Consider the following 19873-nt stretch of genomic DNA (forward strand, 5'->3'; position numbering starts at 1 on the left):
TGTGCTGGTCTAGGTGGGGATTTCACAGACGTGCAGTGCATGGGAGAGATCCTCCTGTACAGGTAGACCTGACCTTTGCTTTTTTTCCAAAGCCGTGCACCTCTTTGTTTAATGGTGAGAGCATGGGAGTTTACCTGCTCCCAAGAGACATACAATCTGTAGTATTGTGCTTCATTTCGCTGTATCCTCATAGGCATCACATATTGTGTATTCCTTTGAGTAGCACCGTAGTCATGGAACCTGGTACTCTCAGATCTGTGTGTGAATAAGTTCAGTTGAGCTGATCCAGCCTGCTGGGTGGATGGGCCCCTTTACCTGTGGAATAAACATATTTCTTCTTCAACCCTAGATCTTCCTTTACTCATTATTACTTGATTTTACATTGGCGACGGGCAAAGGAGACCACCCCTGTGCATCTACAAGGATATATACATTTAATAATTCGACGGAGAGGAAGTGTGGGTCCCAACATCTTCAAGATACCTCTTAACGAGCAACCTTTTCATTTTATTAATTTCAAACTGTCACGTGAGTTACTCTTATGGTCTTCTCTTTCAGGGAAACTATTAATACTTTGTGGATTGGGAGCGTTTGCCGTGCATCTCACCCATTTTTTTAATTTTTATCCGTATTGGGTTGGGAGGTTTCGGCGCGGGCTCATCCACATTCTCTTTGGCGCTTCATATGTATTTGGGCAAACCTTGTTTAGTTGTGGTTGGGGAGCGTTCGCCGCACGTCTCACCCTTTGGTGAGACCCTTGGGTTGGGAGGTTTTGGTGCAGGCTCATATACACCCGAGACAGTCTGCCTGCCAGCAACGTAAACATTTTTCTTGTTGTTGCTTTGAGAGCGTACTCAAAGCTCAGTGCAAACTTTTGCCCATACTCTAACTGCTGTCAATGTTTAGTTTTTTTTGTCTCACATTGCTGTTGGCAGTGTGGGAACCTCAGCACAACATTTTTGTCTGAATTTTATGTGATGTTCTCTGTCATTGACTTAATTGGAGGAAACCAGGCCACCACACGTGCCGCTGCGCAATACAAGTGTTGTTGATTTTATGCCTTCATTTTAAAAGATAACAACTCACCGTCATCTGACGCGAGGAGACTCAACAGCATTGGTGCGGGAATCAAATGTTCCAGCGCGCACTCCTCTGCCTTTGTTATCTTCCGTCTCTGTTTCCCAAAGAATCTTGAAGTGTTGTGAGCGCGTGTTCCGGCGCACATTTCTCTGCGTTCATCCTTTGCTGATTCTGACATCGCCATGCTTTACGTCTACGTGGCAGCCATTTTTGTAAAACTTGAACTTTGTGTGAGGATTTCAACTTTTCTTTCGAGTACACGCATTGTCCTCATCGTAACTGGCTTTTCTCTCCAGGGTTTGAGTTACCTCCAATTAGTTTTGAGACGTTTTAATTTTTGATGTACTTATTTAATGTGCACTTTCGCACTGTTAACAACATTTTTTCACTCCTAGGAATGTCAGCATTTTGAATGATAACTCTTTATTTAAACTTACAAAGCTTGCTTTTAGCACAGATAATATTTTCAAAGTCTACACTTTCTAGGTCTTACTTAATTTACTTTTATAAACATAAGTGATCTTCCGCTGCATTCCTTTGTCTTACAGTGCACTCTACACAGCATATCTTTTGGACACATACTGTTTGGTTGCAAACTTTTAGCATAACCATGCAAAATGTTACAACACCTCCTATTTTTTCAACATCCCCTGGTGATCCACCTATAAGATGGCAAAAATGGAAAAAAGTGATAAAAAGATACGCTAAAGTGTGTGGAACCAATCTCTTGCATTGTCTTGGATCTGAAGGACAAGCAGTCTTTGATCACTTACCTGAAATTGATGACCCAAACTTAATTAAATTGGAAATTTGCATGTTAAAACTCGATAGGCATTACTAGGCATTACTTACCCAAAGTAAGTACAATATTGGATCAATATCATTTTGGGCGGAGAACCTAGAATGAGTGCGAGTCTGTAACAAACTATGTTACTGACTTACAAAAGTTGGGTTCATCATGTAAATTTGGGGTCTTGTTGGAAGAAAGAATTGGGGACCAGTTCATGTTGTGTTGCAATGTAGAGAAAGTAAAAGACGACTCATGGTCAAACCTTGGATTCTGCCTCATCGCACACAACAATATCAGCCCCATGCAAGGATAGTAAGGATGGAATTCTGCAAAGAGAAAAAAGGATTGCAAGATAACCTTCTAGATTCAAAGACTATGTCATGGAGCAATCTTGGAGATCAGAACTGTTAGATGAGAACTCTTCTTTATTGACTCTCTATAGTGTTCCTTGTTTTGTTGTTTGTACTTTTAGTATAAAGAGGGAAGGTGTGTAGTATTGCACTTCATTTCCCTGTATCCTCATAGGCATTACATATTGTGTATTCTTTTGAGTAGCACCATGGGGATAGAACCTGGTGCTCTCAAATCTGTGAGTGAATAAGTTCATTTGAGCTGACCCAGCCTGCTGAATGGATGGGACCCCTTTACCTTTGGAATAAACTTATTCCTTCTTCAACCCTGGATCTTCCTTTACTCATTATTACTTGATTTTACACCATCCTGATTTTCTCGACTGGAAGGAGTTGGTGTGAAGGACCTTCCTCTATCTGGTATTAACTGCGTGTTTTCTTTGAATAGTTTAGCAGATCCTGCCCCGATTTCACTGAGAGAAGACCTTTCCCATACTCTGCTGATTTCCTCTTCCAGAGGTGTTGTGCTTTATGCTCAAACATCTGTTTTGCTTTCCTGAACCTTATGTGGTTTCTCTGATGCTGACACCTTCCTCTTAGAATTTCCCTTGACACTTTCAATGCTTTATTTAGTTTAAAGACGTTTTATTTTGTGTTTTGTGCTTTGTACCTCACAATATTTTGGATCTTTGTCATAATATACAAATTCAGATTGCATAACCAAATTGACATTTATATGGATATATTATCATTTCATTTACCGATTGATTGATTTGTAACCTTAATTAATCTTGTTAATAGAAACTTGATAGTTTGGACACCATCCTGTCTGTCCGTATTGTGGAACCAAATTGGTTTCACAGAAAATTGAAATGTGTTGCTGATGCTATCTCCTTTGATACACTTACAGTCGATAATCAATGGTCCATATGACCATTGATGACTCTTGTACAATGACTATACTCAGGGCAAAAGGAATTATGCTACTCTACGGCTGCATTATTTTTCACATCATAATAGATTTGCCACATATTTGACTATCTGCTGCATAATCTGTAGATTATAACAAAAAAATGGTTTCTAGCTCAAATGATCAAAGGTTACTAAAACAAAATTGCAACATATGTTCAGACACAGTGGAAGGTCAGTTGTAAAGAATAATTACTCATTTTTTAGTTGTTTATTTCTATATTTGGTTGTTAAACTGGTACTAACGAGGTGAAAACCTTGCCCTAGCAGGATTACTCTGCGCAAAACAGATAAAATAATGAAGTAATACAATAAAGAAAAGTGACGCATTTTGCCGCATAATTTGAATTTCTTGCCGCACAATTTAGTCATCCTACCACATAATTTGGTGTTCCCCTGCTGCATAAATCGAGGGGCCCTGACTATACTAAACTCTTTAGATATAGAGAAATCCTCCGGATCACACCCAAACAACCTTGAACGACCTTGGAAAACTTCAGACTTCCCTATCTTTTCCTCTGTTTGTTTCACTATGTAAATAACCTTGATAAGCATGCATTCTCTGTTTCCAGAGTCCATTGCTCTCGATCTTGGCTCAGAGTATCTAAAACTATACCTACATGTATTAAATTTGCTTTTCCATCAACATATTCCCACTGAAGACTCGTCCCTAAATATTAAATCCGAAATGAGTAGTGAACGTTGAGCTATCAACAGTGAAGGAGGAGCAATCCGATGGTAGATTGTTGAACTTTGTTTTTAGACCCTAGATCATGATTACAGTTTTGGCAGTATTTAATTTCACCAAGTTGCCAGCTATGTGTTGTAACAAGGGTAGTTTATTCTGCCGAAATGTCCCATTAGACGTTCTCAGGCAGCTGAAAGAAAATGTAGGCCAATAAACAGTAATGAACCATGCAGGGGTTTGATGTCAATAAACAGTAGTGAACCCTGCATGGTGTTTGACGCCAATAAACAGTAGTGAACCCTGCAGAGGTTTGACGGCAATAAACAGGAGTGAAGGGGTCTCACACCATAAAACTGTAGAGAAATCTACAGGGGTTTCACACCAATAAACAGTAGTGAACCATGCAGGGGTATCACAAAGATTAAAAATGTTTTGGGAAATGCAAATTCTTGGGAGAAGCAGTATGTATGCCATTCTTTGTGACACATGAAGTTCTGTTCACAAGCAAAGAGTTGAACTGGGCATTAAGCAACATCCCAACCACATGTTTAAATGTTGCTTAGGCGGAAACTGTCATCTAATGTTTAAAAGGCTAGCATTGAGGACCTGATTTAGAGTTTGGTGCATGAGTACTCCATCACAAACGTGATCCAAAGTCTGTCTGTCTTATTATAAGTACAATAGAAAACAATGTACTTTTAATAAGGAGAATCGGAAACCCAACACATTTTTGATGAAGTAACCTATCCAGCAAACTCGGAATCAGGCCGAGGTCATATAACAGAGAATTTGTGTGATTTTATTTAAGAAGGCCACTTACCTACACTTATTTATTCTTTCTTAGACAGTGAAGTGTTTCATCAGGTTGGTAAACAGTGCTTTTTAAAGCTATGAGTCAAGATGCTATTACTGCATAAGAAGGAAGATACTACTTTAGAGATTGTAACCACACTCCAGATTCTGGAAGGCATATACCAATTCTTGTTCTCAGTTTGACTCTTGCGGACAAATCCTTGGCAGAGAAATTTCCTCAAAAAGGTCCTCTTCATCCTAGCTGGATGTTCACGGCTGGAAAGTTGGCTTATTCTGATGCCAATATTTTTGTTTTGAATCTGGCAGGTATCAGTTGGCAGTAACCTGTCAGAAGGACCGAGAAGAGACTAGTTCCAGCCTCTACACACAAAATGACCCGTGGGAGCCGACTGTGTACTTTGAGAACTTCATAAGCAACAGCGAGCGTATTGTGAATCAGGTAAGTTATCCAGTGGCCTATAAATTGGTGAATGTGCTAGTTAGTTGTTTTGACCCACTCTCATGGACTTTATCCTCTTATATAGAACATGTTGGCATGTTAAATTGCACTCCCCACATGCAGTCTCTGCACAACATCAATGCATTAAATGTGGAGGTGCCTGATACCCTGCTGTGCGTGGATATATGGTGGTCATATCCCCACTAAATATCATCCCAACGCCCTGCGTCCAGATCAAATGAGGTTCTATGACCATCGTAGATTTATAGTTTCCAGTCCTGGAAAATGTGTTTAATAATGGCTAAAGTTTCCTCTAATTTAGATAAAAACTGACATTTTGACCTCCAGCTAGACTGTTCCTCTCATAGTCAATTTTTCTGCTTGCCAATATACTAAACTAGCCTTCCTCTTTATGCAATTGATACCATCTAAAGACATATTTTTCTACTCAGCCCAAATTCCACTTTTAAGTCATTTGCTGCAAATCCCTATAAGAACTTGTTCAAAGATTTAGAAAAATCTATGTAAAATTTTATTTTACTCACTGGGCATTTCCAGGTTACTAAGAAGGACCAGTTTCCTGCTGTTTCTGCAATTTGAGGACACCACGAGGTAGCACACTAAAGTTGTAACCTAATATCACCTTGAGGAAGCACTGGACCTGGTCCCAAGGCAATAGCTGCTCCACTGCAGAAAGCGGCCTTTTAGTGTAGCCACATTCCATTTGTGGAACACAGTCCCTGGATAAGGCTCACCACCAACCTGCCCACCTTCAGAAAGTCACAAATAATGCACCTCTTCTGCTAGGCTTCTCAAATTACTAATAGACAGAAAAGGCAGTATATTTTTGACCCCTGCCATAGTGCTTACTTAAGCACCGCTGGCTACTATTCCGGCCCCCGTAATGACTGAAACATTATAAAATCGACAAACTTCTCCAGCTGTCATTTCCAGGCAAACAGCTGTCTCACAGCTAGCTTTGGCATCTACCAATACCGCCTAGCTGCTGCCACCTATTAATGTACTGAAAGAAGAGACCGCTGCACTCCAAAGTATTTGTACTGTGTAAAATGGTAACTCAAAATTATGAATCTTATAGGTGCACCGGGTGTTCACCTCCTGGATCCTCAGGTGCTGTTGAGCAATTGTCTAAAGAGTCTTACTATGAGTAAGAATACCCCGGAGCACTCTTGCACACACAGTAGTGTTGTATATCCGTGAACACAGGTGTAGCAATGAAGTTTGCTGGTCAAATATTTTTCATAGGTTTATTCAACAATTAATTATTGTTCCATCATATTAGTTTCATATGGTAAAATTGTGAAGACATATCCATTATTGATGATCCATGGTACATAAATTAACATCCACTGTGTTTTCTAATCCCCGATGCATTTCGCGCTAAAGAGCGCTTCGTCAGGGGGTCCGTGGAATATAGGTAGTGAGAGTCTTTGTCAAAACCATTAAGCGGTGAAAACCAGGTCCCGAAAAACCGCGAAACCGGAAGACGCCGTCTTCCGGGTTCGCGGTTATTCGGGACCTGGCAGTGGATGTTAATTTATGTACCATGGATCATCAATAATGGATATGTCTTCACAATTTCACCATATGAAACTAATATGATGGAACAATAATTAATTGTTGAATAAACCTATGAAAAATATTTGACCAGCAAACTTCATTGCTACACCTGTGTTCACGGATATACAACACTACTGTGTGTGCAAGAGTGCTCCGGGGTATTCTTACTCATAGTAAGATTCTTTAGACCTATTAATGTACAACATATGTGCTTGCATCTAAACCATTGTCCTCTACAGTGCTAGTAAAAACATGACTAAATGAATACATGATTAAGTCACCGTCCATAAACATAAATATTATGAAAACAATTATGAGTAATTTTTTTGATAAAATTCAGAAAGAACAGCAGTTCAGGAATTGATTTGGTCATTAAGAGAGCATGTCATATTGTACCCCGGGAACATGCAAATATATCATACTGCAGAATACACCTTAGATAAATGAACTTGAGCAAGTATCCAGGAAAGGTTTGGTGTTCACAGAGGGAGGGGTAGTGTTTAAGAATGAATGAATTCAGCCGTGTAGAGATCTGCCTGTTTTGTATTACAAAATATGACTCTCCACCAGTTTACCCATGTAAAGGCCCACATACCCTATAGAAGATATGCTATTGACTTCTGTTGTGGCTTACACTTGAATAGTTTGCTTTGAAGTATAACCATGTCATGAATGATGTAATATGTGATATCATCATCAGTGGATTGCGGGCGTGCGAGTTATAGTGAGTCCAACTAACTATAACGTGGGAATTTCAATGGTTTTGTATGAGTAAAATGTTCAGCTAACTATAACTGGTGTGAAACCTATGGTTTTTTCAGTGAATTTGGAAGGTTTTTTAAATGCTAATTCCTAACTATAACGAGTGAGAAACCTATGGGTTTTTCAGTGAATTTCAAAGGTATTTTAAAAGCTAATTCCTAACTATAACGATTGTGAGACCTATGTTTTTTTTAGTGAATTTCAAAGGTTTTTTAAAAGCTAATTCCTAACTATAACGTTTGTGAAACCTACGTTTTTTTCAGTGAATTTCATTGTTTTTTTAAAAGCTAATTCCTTTGTATATCGACTTTGTAACCTACGATTTTTTTTTTTTTTTTTATTAGCTGTTTTTTATAACTAATAATTATATATATATAAAAATATATATATTTGTTCAATGTGTATTTTTTTTAATCATTTTTTCCTGGTGCGCTCAGGCTGCGCACACCGGTAAGCTTACCCGTATCATTTTGTCTTGGAATGCTCAGGGTGCGCGCACCGTTAAGCTCTCCCGAGAGCGCTATTTCTGCGTTCGTAAAAATAAATATGTATGAAAAGTAAATAATAATGCAAGACATTCAGTACCATACTTATAAAAACAGTATTTTTGATTTACGAAATGAAAATGATTTTGCATTTCCGTAAAGCTACCAAAACGTCATTCAGGCAGGCCGCGTAAGCGCCCCCGGAAGCGCCTACGTTCGCGCCGCGTAAGCGCCCCCGATGCGCGCTCCGGTGCGCGCAGCGTGTCAAGTCATGTGACCTTAAAATAACACTTTTCATTGGTTGCTAACAGTTTTTTTTACAAAGAATGAAATCCCCACCCATTTCCTTCACTTCTTCTTTCACTTTTGTGACTGCAAGACCAGTTTTTTTCCTGCTTAATCTTTTTTGGATTATCATGGCTGCCAGAGCATCCAGCAGCAGTGAGGACTCAGATGGATTTATAGATGAAGAGGCTCCTCAGCCTAGAGTTAAGGAGCATTTTATATGAAATTTTTTTTCTATACCTGCAGACCAAAAAAAGTAAATGCTCCAAAGGTGGAGTGTCGGATTTGTCACACTGTCCTGTCACGGGGTGACCCTACCAGAAAATATTCATTTAGAAATTCGACCATGATCCAGCACGTCCAGAGGAGGCACCCTCAGAATTATGCCCGGGAGAGTGTCAGGTCTCTGGCACAAAAGGCTCCAGGGGATGGTGCTTCTACATCAACTGGAGGAGCAACTGCATCGGTGAGGGGGCGACCAGAACAGCTGATCCCAAATATTCAGCCTGTTTTTAATGAGGCCTCAATCAAATGAAAACATTGTGATGCTCTACTTTGTTACGGGAACAAAGTATTTTGATCATTGTTCGAGCATTAGAGAACCACCGCTGCCATCCCCAGCCCTAATAAAAGAAAAAAGAAGAAAAAAAAGTTCTTTTCAGAACTACCTCCAATTCTCAAAAAAGAGCTGTATTCTTAAAAAAATGAAAAAGAATAACTGAAGTGGAGTGCAATGAGAGAGGAGAGGAAAATGAGTGAGAAAGCAAAGAAAGGGACGACAGGGGAAGAGAAGTGAAGTAGGGGGACTGAAAGAAGGTGAGTGTGGGGAAGGAGAGTGAGGAGAAGGAGAGTGAACATGGGGAATGAGGATAAGTAAAGAAAATGTAGTAAAGGAACGGGGGTGGAAAGGTAAGAAAAGAGCAGTGATGTTTAGGAAAGAGTGGAGATACAGACTGGATAAAGGCAAGTGAGTGTGAGACAAGGTGAGTAAGGGAGTGAAGAGACAGAGAAAGTGAAAGCAAAAGTGAGAGTAGAAGGCTGAAGGCCTCATTTATGAGGCCATGCGTCACTTTTACGCCTCCGGTGCGTCACTTTTTGTGACGCACCAGTGGTGTAAAAAATGCACCTTGATGAGTCATATTTACAAAGTGACGCATCTAGGTAGATGCGTCACTTTGTAAACCCCTGCGCCACATTATACCTGCACCAGGTGTAATGTATGCAAAGGGGGCGTATTGACGCAAGGAAGGGTCGTAGAAGTGACGCAGTGAAATCTATGAGATTTCACTGCGTCACTTTTAGGACGCCGTTGCGTCAAAATCTTGCGCCTGCCTCACAGCAGGCGTAAGACTGATGCAGGCCCTTTCACATGGGGCTGGCCCCATGTGAAAGGATGCATTGCTGGAGTTGCGTCACTTTTGTGACACACTCCAGCAATGCATCACTTTTGCGCTTACAGATAGGTCAGAAATACTGACGTATCTGTAACTCCTTGCGACATAATGCGTCACACATTAAATATGACGCATCAGGAATGTCGCAAGGAGAGCGCACTGAGAAGTGATGCATCGCTGCTTTCACGCAGCAATGTGTCATTTCTCATAAATGAGGCCCTGAGTAAGAGAGGAAAGAAACATAAGTGAGGGAGTGTGGCTGTGTTATAGGGAGTGAGTGTGATAGAAGAGGAGTGACAGACTAAGGGGTCAGAGAGAATGAGGCTAACAGAGAGAGAATGATGTAAGAGGAGTGTAGAAGTAAGAGGACAGAGGGAGTAAGAGAAGGAATTAGTGAAGTGGAGTAAGGCCAGTAAGGGAAGGGAAAACAGTGAAAGAGCAAAGGATGGGAAGAGAGAGGAAGAAAAGAATAATGGCATAGATTCTTTCTCATTTCAGACCCATATTCTTGTACCTAACCGATTAAAATTGTTCCCACACAAATTCAAAACCAAACTGCACATTTTAATTGGTTGTACATTTCAAGACTTTGAAACTCACATAACATTCACCCATCCCCCCAGTGCTCATTCACCAAGTAACCATGGTAACTCCCTCTTAAACCAGCACACAGTTCACAAGTTCATCATACTATGTTGCATAAAAATCCATCAAGGTTATTTGAACTCTCAATCTACTAGCTAATGAAATGCAATGTTTCTTTAAATGACTTTTTCTCAACCATTTAAATGACTTCTTAGAAAAAAAGCATGTAGCCTAATTTTCAGTGGAGATTATTAAGAAAGCACCAATCATTTCTGTTTTTTCAACTGCACTGATTCCCAAGCACTTTTTTTCATAATCAAACTGCCATTTCATTTCCACAATTCATCTGACTAGAAGCACATCTACCTTCAACATGCAAAAAGTCTGGTTTGTGGGTCATAGCTATGTCCACTGGAGTCAAAAATATGTAGCTAACAGAGGTATTTACAACCTTGATTTACCAAATGTGGACATTGTATGGATTGGACAGAGAGGATTGAGAAGTCACCAACTGATACCATTGGTAAAATCCTTTATGCATTTACCACACACTGACCTTATAATTGTGCACTGTGGTGGCAATGACTTGGGCACTTTGACTGGGGTAGGTCTGGAAATGCTTTTAAAGGACATCTTTGGGCAATTGATGTCACTTTTTCCAAAAACTGCCTTGGTATTTTCTAATATATGCCAAAGGCAAAAATGGACTGGTCCAACCAATTTTGTCCACAGATTGAGAAAGCAAGGAAACATGTAAATAAATCTGTTTCTGCTTTCCTCAGAGACTATGGTATGGGTTCCATTTACCACAACAACTTGCGTTACAACATGCAAGACATCTTTAGGAGAGATGGTGTGCATTTTACAGATGAGGGGAACAGAGTTTTCCTCTTGAATATAAGACTCTGCATTGGTACCTACTTGTAGGTACAAAAAACACCCACATGACACAACCTACCTCTAAGCACTCTAAATTATTTTTTTACTATAATTTCTTCACTGGTTTTCCCTGTGGTGCGCTCAGGTGCGCGTACCGGAGCGCGCAGCTCAGAACGGACCCAGCGCTTAGCCCGCGAAATTTTTTAAAAAAAAGTTTTTTTGCCCTTTAGGGTCCTTCTAGGCCCCCCTCAGAAAACCTAGGGAGTCAGGGGGTGTCTACTCTGCCCCCTTTTAATTATTTCCCCCTTTATTTTTCACCTCTTGTGTCTCAATTCTACCGAGACACAAGATGGCGGACTCTCCGGACTGTTTAGAATGTTGACAGACACCCGACAGCCAATCAGCTTTCCGCTCGCGCACTCCCGTAGCGCGCCGGGTGCGCTCCCCGGTACGCGCACCTGTGATCGCTCGGAGAGCGCTTATAGATATATATGTGTTTTTGAAGTTAATTTTCAAAAAAAACACTGGAGCAATTTTCACCACATATAGCAAAGGCACATCTGGGTACAAGTCCCTACAATTTTGCCAAGTTTGGCGTAATTCCGTTCAGCGGTTCGGGCTGTAGACTTGTCAGACCGTCCTATGGAAATTAACATAGGGAAAACACGTTTTGGGACCCCCCTTTTTTCTCAGCCCCCACTTCACGAATCCCCCCGAAACTTCCAGGGAAGGAGCGGAGCGGAGCTGGCCAAAGTTTTGGAAAATTACACACAAATTCCTCAACCGGCGCCAGAGTTATTCCCAATAGAATGTTGCGGTTTTCCTATTGTAGCCAATCCTAACTATAACTACCTACTGGCGACCGCCAGTAGGTAATATATATATATATATTTATGTCCAGCTAACTATAACATGTGTGAAACATATGGTTTTTTCAGTGAATATATATATATATATATATATATATATATATATATATATATTCACTGAAAAAACCATAGGTTATAGACCATATATAGTTAGGAATTAGCATTTAAAAAACCTTATTTTACTCACACAAAACCATTGAAATTCCATATATAGTTAGTTGCACTAACTATATATCGCGCACCCGCAATCCACTGCTGATGATGTCACATATTACATCATTCATGACATGGTCAGTGACATCACTGATGACATCACTGATGACATCTCAAATGACATCACTGGTGACATCACTGATGAAAACATCCAGTGACTGTATGTTTCTGTAAAGTTTAAATATGTCTTACATATTGAAGAATGAGTGGATGTGTAAGTGTCTGGACGAAGGATTTAGTAGGTGCATGACTGACTGTATGACTGAGTGATTAAATGTGTCTCACTGAGTGCATGGGTTAGTGACTAAACTGTCTTAATTTGTGCATCATTATGTCTGTTGTTCTGTAAACTGCTGCATGTGTTGATCAGTAGCTATATGAGTAACTATATGGGTTATTGATTGATTGTCCAAGTATTTGTATGGGAGACTGAGTGTGTGTGTGGCTGGCTGGGAGGTGTGTGACTCTGTGCAGATCAATGTGTACTTATATCAATGATTGTATAACAAGGTAAGTATGTGTTAGTATATGTTTGAAAATATAAGGTGCTCTATGTTTAACTGTATAGACAAGAAAATGGAAGTGTGATTGATTCTTTACAGGACTGACTAGGTGTGTGAGTAACTCCATGGATGAGTGGCAGAGTGTGAGTGTCTGTATAGGTGTATGAGTGCATATGATAGTGTTGTAAAGATGAGTGATTGTATGTATGAATGATTGTATGGGTGAATGAGTGAATGTGTGTGTAGACGTAGGAATCAGTGAGTACATATGTAGTAACTAGTATTGGTGCGTCAATGGTTTCAAAAATTATACTCTGTATTTAACACTGGGTGAAACAGAGGTTATATTAAAATATGAGGAGATGCATTGTATTGTCACATGAATGATATCATCAGTGATGTGGTCATTGATGTCAAATGAGATGTCATCAGTGATGTCATCAGTGATGTCATTTGAGATGTCATAAGTGATGTCATCAGTGATGTCACTAACCATGTCATGAATGATGTAATATGTGACATCATCAGCAGTGGATTGCGGGTGCGCGATATATAGTTAGTGCAACTAACTATATATGGAATTTCAATGGTTTTGTGTGAGTAAAATAAGGTTTTTTAAATGCTAATTCCTAACTATATATGGTCTATAACCTATGGTTTTTTCAGTGAATTTTCAAGGTTTTGTAAATGCTAATTCCTAACTATATATGATCTATAACCTATGTTTTTTTCAGTGAATTTCAATGGTTTTTTAATAGCAAATATCATAAGCTGTCGAATGTCAAGTACGTGGTAAGTGAAAACATTTTCGTGTTTATGCACACTGATCTGCTTTGAATGGTGCCCCCCCCTCATTTCTATTAGGAGTACTCTCTCTTTGCACATAGTGAAGGGTAGTTAACGCAGGCCTTTGCCCCCGTTGTAATACGTCGTGCCTGCTTCTCTCTCCATTTGATTGATTGTTATCCAAGTATTTACTGTTTTAGAATTGGTTCTCTTTGGTTCATTCTCTATTTACAAACAAACACAGAGTCGCAATACTCTGTTTAGTCTTTGCAGATAACGAAAAATCGTGTAAAAAAAAAAAGAAAAGGAATCGAGCAAAATCAGTAGGCCACTAACGGGATCTCTTTTTGACCTCGCTAAAATAGAAACATTAGGAACAACCCCTCATGACAAATACAAAACTAGTGAAATGAACTGAACTCCACACAATGATGGCTGCAAAACAGCTCGGCTCCGCCACCCACCCCGCCCAAAATAACGATAAAGAGCGGCTGCCATGATTGGTTGCGGAATGGCCACGACGGAGCTACGAAATGGTACTGCTCTCATGCTAACCCCAGCTTCAGTCTGAAACATCCAGAAACACTGTAGACTATCAATTCGATCAGTTCCGGTAGCGCCCCAATGTAACCCGGTAGAGAAGAACTAGCCCTCCCCTCTTTGACTGATGGTTCTTGTTGCCTGTCCCTTCTGTTGTCATTTAACAGAACTATTTAGCCTGCTGAAAGGGGTTGTGTTCCGACCGCTGGTTGGTGGAGACATTTTGACTATATTCTGGACCTGCGTTGTCGCGTAATGCGTCATATGACGCGCCGCGTTAGCGCATCCGGAAGTCATCCGGGGCGCGCAGCGCGTAACGTAAGCATAACAAGTCATGTGACTTGTTAATAAAACTTTTCATTGGTTCATTTTACTTTTCATATTCTAATGATGAAAGGCTTGGTCATATGACCTAAAAATTACGCTTTTTATTACTTCCGAACATTATTTTTTCTTAAATATATGTTATAATGTTCCAGGCTAATGTACTTTCCCGGAAAATTTACAACTGTCCTGCAAGTAAAATATATTCTTTTTTCGAGAAAAAGAGCGTTTCTTCGTCCCATGACGGAGCCGTTGAGCAAAAGAGGGTCGACCTGCTGTCTTAGTCGCCGATACGCCTGAATATGAGATTCTTATCGATCACTTTATGTTGCAGGAATAGAAAACACAACAGCCCTTGACCATTTATCTTTACTGCGTTCCTTCGTATTATACCTTTTACCCTTCATGTAATTGGTCTGCTTTATTTCACTTGCCTTTTAATGATTCTAAAACAGTGACTATTATTAAAAACTTTACCAATGTATATACTACTACCATGTTTTCTTTTAAAAACCTTTATTGTGAAAATTTCATTATACAAATACGAGCCTATAACCACGTGGGCCTGCCACGGAGCAAACTGTAATCGTATATGATGAGTAGACATTTACACTGTAGAGGAACGTAACAGGCGGGCCATTAGGTTGCAAGAACTAAGGTGTCTAACAGTTACGGAATCGGTGGACGTACATTTTATAATTAAAATACGACAGGGCCAGTTACAATAAAATTATCTAGATATACATTTGCGGGCAAGTACCATGGGTGACGTTAATTCGAACTTTCAATAGTACAGTAATCAATAACACATCAGAACTTAATATCAATAGGGATGTCGAAATATTCAATCAATTCTCGTCCCCGCCCGCCATGTGCTTCAAAACTGCATACGTATCTCGTGATTTCAAGGTTCTGCAACCAGTACACAACAAGGAGTTACGAGTCCCATTTATTCCGGCGCCATTTTGGGCGAGGACGGGCAGGTCCAGGATATAGTCAAAATGTCTCTACCAACCATCGACTATGATGATGTTCATATGCTGTATTTATTAGAGTAACACTCATCTGTCCACATGAAATTAATTTGCCACAATCTAAACATGTCATTTTAATCTTTCCAAAGTTCTTCTAAATATTTGGGACCGTTTCCCTTGCCTCTGATGCTGTCAGTGCCACTTCTTTGATGAATGTACTAGCAGGTCAGGGGTTCTCCTCCAAATCTCTCTTTTATGCAGCACTATAATTAATTGGTGCCACCTCTCCATATGACGATGCATGGTATAGTTACCATAACTATATTTTTTTTCGGTTCCTCTGGAGAGTTCATCGTGGCAGATGAAGCGTGTAACGTACCGGGCATTTACCTTTTTTTGCATGTACAGGAAAGGAAAAAAAAATCGAGCGTCCAAGTTCTAAGGTGTCCCAGGGCCATTTTAGTGGACCAGGCCCAAATCCAAAGAACAGGCCGCCATTTTGAGAGTCCTGTTGCAGTCGCCTGTCGCTGTAGCATCAAGAGCAGCCGAAACTCAGCTGAATGGCAACTGAAACGGTAAAGGGGCGCCCCACTACAGCAGACGAGCCTCCACCTAGGAAGGCCCGTTCATGCCGCCCCCCCCCCCCCTTCGGGCACCCCACGCCGTTATTCGGAGCAGTATTGTAGGATGGCCACACCAGTGCGGCAACTTGCTAAACATCACCTCGGTGGTAACCGAATCTCAACGCCTTGTGGTGTCTTCTATTCAGAAAACATTGTTATGCTGCCTTCGACCTATTCGCCGCAAGTGCGCACACAACTCAACTGCATAGCTTGCTAGACACCACCTCGATGCCATCCGGATCTTGGAATCTCAGCGCCTTTTGGTGTCTTCTCTTCAGAAAATATTGTTGCGCTGCCTTTGGCCCCATTCGCACATCGGTCCGCTACTGACGCCATCTCACAGGCTAATGGGGCGCCCCACGCCGACTTTCAGCATTGTAGGATGACCACACCAGTACAGCAACTTGCTAGACATCACCTCGGTGCCATCCGGATCTCGGCGCCCCACTGCAGATGAAGTGCCTCTCAACTATGAAACCACCACGGTGACATCCGGATCTTGGCGCGTTGTGCTGCCTTCGGCCTATTCGCACATCGGTCCGCTACTGACGCCATCTCACAGGCTAATGGGGCGCCCCACGCCGAGTTTCAGCATTGTAGGATGACCACACCAGTACAGCAACTTGCTAGACATCACCTCGGTGCCATCCGGATCTCGGCGCCCCACTGCAGATGAAGTGCCTCTCAACTATGAAACCACCACGGTGACATCCGGATCTTGGCGCGTTGTGCTGCCTTCGGCCTATTCGCACATCGGTCCGCTACTGACGCCATCTCACAGACTAATGGGGCGCCCCACGCCGAGTTTCAGCATTGTAGGATGACCACACCAGTGCACCTTACTAGACACCACCTCGGTGCCATCCGGATCTTGGCATCTCAGCGCCTTGTGGTGTCTTCTATTCAGAAAATATTCTTGCGCTACCTTTGCCCCATTCACACATCGGTCCGCTACTGACGCCATCTCACAGGCTAATAGGGCGCCCCACGCCGAGTTTCAGCATTGTAGGATGACCACACCAGTACAGCAACTTGCTAGACATCACCTCGGTGCCATCCGGATCTTGGCATCTCAACGCCTAGTGGTATCTTCCATACAGAAAATATTGTTGCGCTGCCTTTGGCCCCATTCGCACATCGGTCCGCAACTTAGACATCACCTCGGTGCCATCCGGATCTTGGCATCTCAGCGCCTTGTGGTGTCAGTCAGAAAATATTGTTGCGCTGCCTTTGGCCCCATTCGCACATCAGTCCGCTACTGACACCATCTCACAGGCCAACAGGGCGCCCCACGCCGACTTTTACCATTGTAGGATGGCCACACCAGTGCCACAACTTGCTAGACACCACCTTGGTGCCATCCGGATCTTGGCATCTCAGCGCCTTGTGCTGTCTTCTATTCCGAAAATATTGTTGTGCTGCCTTCGGCCTATTCGCACATCGGTCCGCTACTGATGCAAACTCACAGGCCAACGGGGCGCCCCACGCCGACTTTCAGCATTGTAGGATGGCCACACCACTGCTGCAACTTGCTGGACACCACCTCGGTGCCATCCGGATCTTGGCGCGTTGTATTGCCTTCGGCCTATTCGCACATCGGTCCGCTACTGACGCCGCCTCACGTGCCAACGTATTTTCTCCGCATTTTATACCCTATGCCGCATAACAGGTCATGTGACTTGTTTATAAAACTTTTCATTGGTTCATTTAACTTTTGGTTTCCTAATGATGGAAGGCTTGATCATATGACCTAAAAACAACACTTTTCATTGGATGAAAACTTTTTTTTTTCCCAAACGATGAAAGCTCCACCTTGTTTCTGGATGTTTCAGACTGAAGCTGGCGTCAGCATGAGAGCACCACCATCTCGTAGCTCCGTCGTGGTCATTCCGCGAGCAATCATGGCAACCGCTCCCCACCAGAAGCCTACAGGAGTCGGGGGCCCCCAAAACTTTTGATTAATCCTCAAGGCGGAGGGGACGCTTTCGAGAATGGGGTCCAAGACCTAGCAGACAAGCGTCCGATTTCCAAGGTGTCCCAGGGCCATTTCAGTGGACCAGGCCCAAAAAGGAAAGAGCCTGCCGCCATTTTGAGAGTCCTGTGACAGCCGCCTATCGCTGCACCGCAAGAGTGGGCGCAACTCAGCTGAATTGCGGCTTTTGACACAGTGGACCAAAAACGGACGGAATGGCAACTGAAACGGTAAAGGGGCGCCCCACTACAACAGATGACACTCCACCTGGAGAGGCCCGTTCACGCCGCCTCCCCCGGGGCGCCCCACGCCGTTATTCGGAGCAGCATTGTAGGATACCAAAACCAGTGCGGCAACTTACTGGACATCACCTTGGTGCCATCGTTCTGCTGCCTTGGAACTATTCGCACAACAGTTTGCTACTGATGACCCACCCCCCGCGACGCCCCACGCCGGAAATCTGGACGTTGTGCTGCGTTGGGACTATTCGCACAGCCGACCGCTACTTCGTTGTTTTTCCCTAAAAATGTTTATATGTTATTACTATTTTTGTTTTCTTGTATATATTTATAAGTTATTAAAGTTTTATAATCTTACTACTTTGTCGGAGTGCTATATATTTTTAATGTGACACATAATTGTAAAAACTTTGATGTACAAAGAGTCATCCCTGGAATCTTCCGCTTCAGGCTCGGTCCCCTCCCCAATCACAATACAGGATGGTTTTCAGATAATAGGAACGCGTCTGCTGTGACGGATCTCATCGAGTGTGGGCCTTGATCTACTATAACTCCTTTGAAGAGGGGTGATTCTTTACAGCTGGGGCCATAAACTACATCTGCAGGGCTAGCTGATACCCTAGGACCAGCCTGGACAATCGGACACAGAGGAAAAGGAGTGTCAGAGGGTGCGGTAGTGAATAGGGCGAAAGGGAGGTGTCGGGCGGGCACAGGGTTTGATTCTCAGGGAAGAGCAGCGCAGATGGGGGGAGGTTTATTACCCATGCATAAGACAGAGAGCGGGGGTGACCACTGCCTGGGGGAGATGCTTGCGAGGGTGGGGAGCCATGCTAAGGATCGACAGCGTGCACAGAGTGGGTCTGGTCAAAGCATCTAAAATGGCTGCCGTGCACGACAAAAGTGTGGCATTTGAAAAAAGACAAGATGGCGCAGACAATGTTTTTCAACACTTCCTGATTTCCTTCGAATCGAACGTTAACAGACGTTGGGGCATATTACCAAAGTTAAGCGATATTTATCCCTAACGATGCTTAGCAACGATTTTTTTTACCGCTAAGCATCGTCAGAAATTATCGCAGATAAACCTTGCTATTATCAAGGTTTATCGCAAATACGATAATAAACGACCGCAATGCATTAATATCGCTGAAAACTCAGCGATATTCATGCATTACCGAGCTAATGCTCTTAGCCATGTTATCCACCTCCCATTGGATAACATGGCTAAGAACTGCTCAGGGCAGGTGCTAGCTTTTGGAGATATTCGCGCTTATCTCGAATATTTCCAAAAGTTGATAATAGGAGATAGCGATGTTAGCGACTGTTTCCAGTCGCTAACATCTTGGCATGCCCACTTTGCATGTCATTAGTGATAAATATCACTCACATGCAAAGTGGGGCCCAAGATGGTCGCAATCTCCTACTAGCCGTCGCTAACTGGTGTTAGCAACAGCTAGGTAATACAGATATAATTTTATCTCCGCGAAGCGGAGCGCTGTTACAGATATATATCTTGTTTTTGAACGTTAATTTCTCAAAATCCACTGAAGCACATATATTGAGACCTAGCAAAGGCACATCGAGCTACCAGTCCCTACAATTTTGCCAAGTTACGTGCAAATCCATTCAGCCGTTCGATTATTATTATTATTTTTTTTTTGCCCCGCGGGGCCCTTTTAAAACCTCCACATCAAACCTAAGAGGTCAAGGAGGATCTACTATGCCCCCTT

General features: G+C 42.2%; 1 protein-coding gene across 6 annotated transcripts in view; it reads left to right on the forward strand.

Moving 5' to 3' along the window:
• The window catches only part of AOC1 (amine oxidase copper containing 1), a 258333-nt gene that overhangs the window by 200465 nt on the left and 37995 nt on the right, over window positions 1-19873 (forward strand). For all 6 annotated transcript variants that reach the window (XM_078662761.1, XM_078662762.1, XM_078662763.1 and 3 more), the window contains one exon: window positions 4997-5129. In XM_078662761.1, coding sequence (XP_078518887.1) covers window positions 4997-5129 — 133 coding nt within the window. The remainder of the gene's footprint in view (window positions 1-4996; window positions 5130-19873) is intronic.

This window comes from Lissotriton helveticus, chromosome 10, assembly GCF_964261635.1.
Source record: "Lissotriton helveticus chromosome 10, aLisHel1.1, whole genome shotgun sequence".
Lineage (NCBI taxonomy): Eukaryota > Metazoa > Chordata > Amphibia > Caudata > Salamandridae > Lissotriton > Lissotriton helveticus.